This window comes from Watersipora subatra, chromosome 2, assembly GCF_963576615.1.
Source record: "Watersipora subatra chromosome 2, tzWatSuba1.1, whole genome shotgun sequence".
NCBI classification, from domain to species: Eukaryota; Metazoa; Bryozoa; class Gymnolaemata; order Cheilostomatida; family Watersiporidae; genus Watersipora; species Watersipora subatra.
In genome coordinates this window covers 41873092-41880891 of record NC_088709.1, presented here as the reverse complement: position 1 = coordinate 41880891, position 7800 = coordinate 41873092, and the positions used below count along the sequence as shown (strand labels likewise).

The window sequence follows — 7800 nt, the reverse complement described above, 5'->3', positions numbered from 1 at the left end:
GATACAGACGTTCTCGTTCTAGCCATCAGACGTTATCCAAACCTCTGTAAAGATACATGTTTGGTAACAGGAGTCAAAGAAAAGCGTAGAGTAATACCCCTTGCCCCTATCTACAATACCTTGGATGAAAGGAAGGCTGCATGTCTCCCTGGCTTTCATGCACTGTCAGGGGCAGAGGTCACTGGATGATTTGCTGGTAAGGGAAAGCGAAAATTTTGGAAAATCCTGAAAGAACTTGACTCGGATGATGTCAAAGTGGATGCACTTGCACAGCTTGGTGTTGCAGAAAGACCATATGAGGCAATCATTGATGCCATTGAAGCATTTATTTGCCAGCTGTATTTGCCCCACACAGAATTGACCAATGTAGCAGATGTACGGTGGTGGCTTTTCAAGAAGAACCAGGCGCGATCTGAGGGTCTGCCTCCAACTAAAGCTGCACTTTTGCCAGCTATCATGCGAGCCCACTACCAGGCTATGATTTGGTACAATAACATCATCCCAAACCCAGAGTTACCACGCCCGGAGTATTATGGCTGGGATTTAGTTGACAACAAATTCAAGCCAGTGACGACATTTTTCCCTCCTGCTCCAGACGCCATAATCCATTTGGTAAAGTGTGAGTGTCACCAGTCTCACTGTGCCAACAACATGTGCAAATGCAGAAAGAATGGACTAAGCTGTACAGGACTTTGTGGGTGTTCCATTGATTCAGACGAATGCGAGAATGCAGAAAGTATGGCCTTAACAGATGATGAGGACAGTGATAATGAACTATAATGCATTATACTTGTAAGAAACTGTTGTGTCAGGTGCCATTGAACATTCCACTTTAGCAGAAATTATGTCCTAATACCCCATAATGTTCAGCATTTCAAAGGTTTATGGTATCAAAGTACTTGGCTGTATGGTGCATAAGTTACGTCGAGAGAAGTTGAATAATTTTCACAGTTAACGCATGCTCATGCATTATTACCATTACTCATACCATTACTACTATTACTCATGCACTATTAACTCCTATTTGGAGTTTTCTTGAAAATATATCAATTGCATGATAGATGGTGGCACCTTTGAAAAACAGGATGGCTGCTAGCCTTACTTACCTTAGCAATGTCATACCATGTTTTTTGGACTACTTAGTGTTGTAAAAATTGGTATTGCCACAAAAATTGCCTTCATAGCATGTTCACAATTCGAGTTACACATGAAAATGTATTCAAATGGCAGCCATTTTGAAAAACAAGATGGCTGCCAGCCTTCCATTTTACCCTAGCAATGTCAATCCATATTTTTCGGACTCCTTGGTGTTGCAAACATTGGTATTGCCACCAATATTAGCCTCATAGCATGTTCACAACCTGAGTTATGTGTGAAAAATCGTATTCAAATGGCGGCCATTTTGAAAAACCAAGATGGCCGCCCTCTTACACCCCTCAGATTTTGCCACCAAAACGTTTTTTGCTCTTTGAAACCTACTGAATGTATCTAAATAGGTGGCATGCTTTAATCATTCGGATCTCACGGGATAATCATATTGAACCACAGTCCCCCCTGACTAATTGGAGAAAAGAGCAGATAACTTCCCATATTTTACACTTTTATTTCACTGTAGTTGATCGGCGAAGCTGAACACTTTGAAAGCAATTTTCTAACAATAAATCTGTTTTAAGGTCTGTTAGAAGACAACTTCAGCTAATCATTTCTAATGGAATAAATGAAAGGACATATTTGCAGCAAACCATGTTTTATTTTCAATAATATCAGTCATAGCAAAACTATTCTTTCAAGATGTATTTTACTTGACCATCTCAAGCTTTAATTACTTTTCACAAATGAAAGCATTTTGAGTTGAACAAGCATCATCATCAAATCTAAACCAGGTCTTTGCTACCGGAACACCTTCTATGGTATATTCTCCAAACAAGGCAAGACAATTTTGGAGGCCTTCATAATTATCTGGCTCAGTTTCTGCCCAATCAAAAAATTGAATAGGGAAGTCTTGTTCCAAGCCCTTCCAGCTCCAAACATCACCTTTTTTCTGACCACCAATCCAACTGTTGACTCTCAGCCGTTCATGGAAACTCCTGAAGCCATGCATCCATATGACCTCTTCTTCAGTTTCAAGAGTGGCGAGATAGCCTCCCTTGTTTTTACAGGCTGTTTGAGCATCATCCCAAGATGTTTTCAAGTTAGTAAAGAACAATTAGCAAGAGTCGGAGCCTGGTCTGTGGATCCAATCCTGATCACAAGTTAAGCCATTAGATCCAGTACTAAAACCTATATCAATTTCACCAGTTTTATCGCATGAAGAGATGTAATAAAACATACTGGTGATGTAACTTGCTGTGCTTACATGCTTATACTAATTGAGCAGCTATGTCATTACCTTGAACATATAAGGAGAAAAAGGATAAATAAAGTGATAGAGATAGCCATAGAGTGCTACATATGAGATAGCCATAGAGTAGTACATATAAGATAGCCATAGAGTACTACATATATGATAACCATAGAGTACTACATATCAGACAACCATAAAGAACTACATATAAGATAGCCATAGACTATATATAAGATAGCCATAGAGTACTAGATATAAGATAGCTATTGAGCACTACATATAAGATAGCCATAGAGTACTAGATATAAGATATCCATAGAGTACTACATATATGATAACCATAGAGTACTACATATAAGACAACCATAAAGAACTACATATAAGATAGCCATAGACTACATATAAGATAGCCATAGAGTATTAGATATAAAATAGCCAGAGAGTACTAGATATAATATAACTATAGAGTACTAGATATAAGATAGCCATAGAGTACTAGATAAACGATAGCCATAGAGTACTAGATATAAGATAGCCATAGAGTGCCAGATATAAGATTGCCATAGATTACTACATATAACATAGCCATAGAGTACTACATATAAAACAGTCATAGAGTATTACATATAAGATAGCTATAGAGTACTAGATATAAGATAGCCATAGAGTACTACATATAAGATAACCATAGAGTACTACATATAAGATAACCATAGAGTACTACATATAGGAAAGTGTTGTAAGCTGACTAATCACACAGTACTATATAATCAATGTTATGGTAACTGGCCATAAGGTGCTGCACATATCAATGAGTAGCTGATCATAGTATGCAGCATATATAGGCATGGGGTAGACTTGTAATATATAATTTTAAGCATGATTATAATGAGTGAAGTCTAACAATAACATATTTATTGGAATATTATTTACATTAGGTTTTACAGTTGAATAATCAAAAGTAGTAAGTAATAGTTTGTTTCTATTGCAGAATCACTTTACAAAATTTACTTACATGAAAAAAGGACAAAGATCAGACAGAACTGTAAACTATGCAAGGCAGCCATGATCATGGCATAAAGAACCTATCATATGGTAAGACGGAAACTATGTGAACAGAACACTCCTATCTACAATGGGCTTAAGCACTATTATCTACTGTGGGTAGAGGCAGGTGTTCGGCTTCCTGACACTCAAACTATCGTTATCTATAATGCTGACTTAACTCGGTAGTTTGATAAATATATATTGGGAAAGAACTCAGTCTAAGGAAAAAAATAAATATTTTTAGTGTGTAATCATACTTTTGCTATAAAAAGAAGAGCTAGTTTGTTTAAAAAAGACAACTAGTCCGTTGTAACACAGGATATGTTATAACCATTTGACATACATAGTTTTACTGTTTAGTTTTTTAAAACCAAACCCGTTGAAGGTTTTTTGCTAACAGTGGTTGTGTGAGTTAGACTTTCATGTTTGAAAGATAAATATGGTATTGAAATTGTCACAAGAAAAATCTTGAAACTTACAAACATGTAGGGCATCACTTAGATAAGACCAGGTGAATGTACGGCCTTGATCTAGTAATAAAAGTCTTGGCACAAAGAACTTATTTTTATTTAACATATAACAGCAGTTACAGTTAACAGCAGACTTTCAAACTTCATATCATGAAAAAAGTGTTTGGTGCAGTTCAAATAAATTTAGAGGAAAAATAAAACAACTTTAAAGGTTTTGAAACTTTGAGAACAACTGTAACATTCAAATTTCATACGATGAGACAAATGTTTTGAGCAGGTCGAATAAATTAAGAAACAATATAAAGCAACTATAAAAGTGTTTAAATGTAAATGTGAAATAATTAGCAAGTAATAGCTAAGTTACGTCTGTTTTGCTACGATTACAATAAAGTATGATTTGGTAATGATACAATTAATATGAGCTGAGAAAACGAAATAAAAATCTTGAATATGTTAAATTAATAATAAAAATTCAGAGGTGTGATTGTTTAAAAAAGTTTACTGTTCCAGCAGAAACTTTGAATATGACAATACTGGTGCCTCTCGATTCTGGTACAAATATAAAAATGAGATATCAAACTGTCCTTGTTTGACCGAACAGAAAGAGAATGTAGAGGCTATTCCTACTCGAGTTAATACAATTGTCCGCATAAAAAGTATTAGCCTTGGCCGTGGTTTAGTAATTAAACCTTACGAAAAACTGGAAATAGAAGTTCACAAAAACACGAAAAATCATTGCGTTTCATAGAGTTTCAATTAATGCGTCATTTAGAGCCCGCCCAGTCGGTAAAAGGGGATATACAGTATATAGTAAAATCTATAAATTGGAAGAGCTTTCATAGACTCATGGTTAAACAATTGGATTACCAGCCTTCGGTGATGATCTTCATGAGTTCGGAACCAGCAAGATGCGAGCTTTTAATTCCAAGATTTCAATAGTTATAGCTGAACAAATGAAATGAAAAACTCTAAGATTTATATCTAGAGCTCTCTAGATCTTAGCTGTTACCAATAGCGCACTTTTCTGCAACTCACCTGAGTTGATTGTTGTTGGTATTTGGGCAAGCCACATTTTATGCGCCGGTGTTATTGCGCCCAGTGCCCCAATGACTACTGGGATTACCGTTGTTCTTTCATTCCAGCATTTTTCAATTTCTTCTCCAAGAGGGAGATATTTCTCTACCTTTTCTTTTTCTTTGCTGGCTATATTGTAGTCATTGGGTACTGCTATATCTATTATAGTAGCCCTCTTGTTCTCCTTGTCTACCACCACAATATCTGGTTGGTTTGCTAGGACATGCTTATCAGTTTGGATGTAGAAGTCCCAGAGGATCTTAGCGCGGTCATTTTCATTGACCTTCCCAGGAGCTTCCCACCAGTGTTGTGGTTTATTAAGGCCATACTCATCGCATAGACTTCTATACACAATACCTGCAACATGATTATGCCGCTCAGTGCATGCGTTCCCTAATAGCTGCCTGCATCCACTAATGATGTGTTGGGTGGTCTCAGGTGCATCTTTGCACAGTCTGCATCTAGGATCGTCTCTAGTGTGATAGATTTTCGTTTGGAGTTGCCTTGTTGGGAGCACTTGCTCCTGGGCTGCCATGTTTAGCGACTCTGTATTGACCGTTAGGTTTCCTTTGTTCAGCCACATATATGTCTAGTGAAGATCGCCAACCTTAGATATTTGTTGGTGGTAAGCACCATGAAGAGGTTTCGTGTGCCAGTCAATTTCCTCATCATCAGGGCGTAGGTCCGTTGTAAGAGCAGCCAATTGAAATTCAGCTAGCAACTTATCTGAGATGGCCATGGAGGCTGCATATGCTTTGATGCTTTGCTCCTCCTCTTTGACTGTCTGCTGTACACTTTTGAGTCCCCTACCGCCATCTTTCCTATCAAGATACAATCTAATAGTATCAGATTTTGGGTGGAGTGCTCCATGCATGGTCAGCAGTTTACGAGTTGCTATATCTGTTTCTTTGATGGCTTCCTCAGTCAACTTTATTATATATATATATATATATATATATATATATATATATAATAAAGTGGTATATATATATACTATATATATATACTGTATATATATATATATATATATATATATATATATATATATATATATATATATATATATATATATATATATATATATATATATATATATATATATATATATATATATATATATATATATATATATATATATATATATATATATATATATATATATAGAAGATTAAGGCATGTCTGATCAAGGTGACCACATAATATCCAAGACTAGACCCCCCTACTCACTCCTTAATCACTCTCTAAAAAAGATAGCATTAAACCAGCAAGTCTATCACTATTTGAACCAGAGCAGAGTGTTATCAAGGTTTTTAGGTTTTGCAGGTTTTTATACTTATAATGGGGGTAATATAAAAAATCTAAAAAGGCTGCGAAGACTTGCTGTTAGATCGATGATGTCGGACAAGGACAATTATGACCAACTATTGGAGGTCCTTGAGCTTGACGATTTTTGGTATTTCTGAATGTCTACTGCCTAAAGTAGTCTGACAGATTACCATATGCACCAGACCACCCACTTCATAGCTACACACCCCAGACTACCCACTTCATAGCTACACACTCCCGACCACCTACTTCATTGCTACACCCTCCCCTGCATAAAACTACTGAAAGCACCAGACATAAACAACTTGTTAATCCAGACCATCTGGATATCATAAGGATTTATTCTTCAAATACTATCGATTACCTACATGTATGTTATTATTATATTGATTTACGACATGATTTACTTTTGTCGGCATTGCCAGCAAAATAAAAATAAGAGCCAATAAAACCAGATACAAAGCTCTCTAACATTTGTTGCTCAAAATGAGTCACACACTGTTGTGAGGGCAATAAATCCAACAGGGCCGTGGAAGTGAAAAAGAGGAAAGTTGGGAGACTTTTATGAGTAAAGTTTGAATTCGATTTGCTGGCTGTGTGGCTATACATATTCAGGGTTCAAGCAAGGAAGTGTACAAATATACATTCTCTGCCAAAAAAGAAGATGTGTCTAAAACAAGATTTCCAAAACAAAAGGTACTTACTCTTCATACCAATTTGTAGTGGGCACTTGGAGAACGCACAGATGCACATAGATGAAGCTACTGTCTAGTTCATATAAGTAGTATATAGAGAGCAGATCTACACATAAAAGTGACGGATCCAGCGGGGGGATAGAAAAAGGGGGTTGTGAATTAAATTGGCTAGGGGTGTAGATTGAATCGTGTGGAGTTGAATGAGATGTTGGGGTTTGGGGGGAAATTGTGGTGTAGAGTAGGGGGTTGAATTCGAGGGGTTACGGATCCGCTCCTGGCGTAATCGGCGGATTATCTGTGGATGAGTCATCGGATTAGCGGGGGATGAGTCATCCGATTGAATGCGGATTATCGCGGGATTAGTCGGGGGAATCGTCGCGGATTAGTCGGGCGAATCGTCGCCGATTATCGGTGGAATAGTGGGGGTGAATATCTGGGACATCGAGGGCTGGATGGTTTTCCGGAGTGGATCTCGCGGATTATCGAGGAGAGCGAGAGATTACCTAGCGGATGAGTGAGGGGGTTAATATCTGGGACACCGAGGGGTTGATTTTTCGGAGATTGTTATATATTTGAAACATGGAATATATATGAGAAAGTGTTTATGTGCAAAGTGGAGAATGTTATATATTTGAGAACGTTGAATATATATGAGAAAGTGTTTATGTACAAAGTTATTTTTTTTGAAGATTTGATGTTTTTGTAATGTTGAAGCTCTTGAATGGTTAAGAATTTTAAGGATTTTTATTTTCGGTTTTTCATATATGTTGAATGAAAGATCAGTTTTATTACAAAATTATTCACTTTAAAAGATATATTTATATGTATTATTCATTATTTCCAT

The 7800-nt window shown here is 36.7% G+C and overlaps 1 protein-coding gene across 1 annotated transcript; it reads right to left on the bottom strand.

Annotated features, from left to right (window-relative positions):
- Positions 1-1822: 1822 nt before the first annotated feature.
- On the bottom strand, positions 1823-4933 carry LOC137388217 (C-type lectin 37Db-like). Its single transcript, XM_068074721.1, has 2 exons — positions 4897-4933; positions 1823-2160 (listed from the first exon to the last, which is right to left on the bottom strand). Exons 1-2 carry the CDS (start codon positions 4931-4933, stop codon positions 1823-1825), a joined length of 375 nt encoding a protein of 124 aa, XP_067930822.1.
- Positions 4934-7800: the final 2867 nt, after the last annotated feature.

Excerpts from the sequence above, each read along its gene's own strand:
- LOC137388217 (XM_068074721.1), bottom strand. The coding sequence starts at position 4,933 with ATGTGGCTTGCCCAAATACCAACAACAATCAACTCAG. Across the intron at positions 2,161-4,896 it reads ACCAACAACAATCAACTCAG|CCTGTAAAAACAAGGGAGGC; the intron begins GTGAGTTGCAGA and ends ATGCTCAAACAG.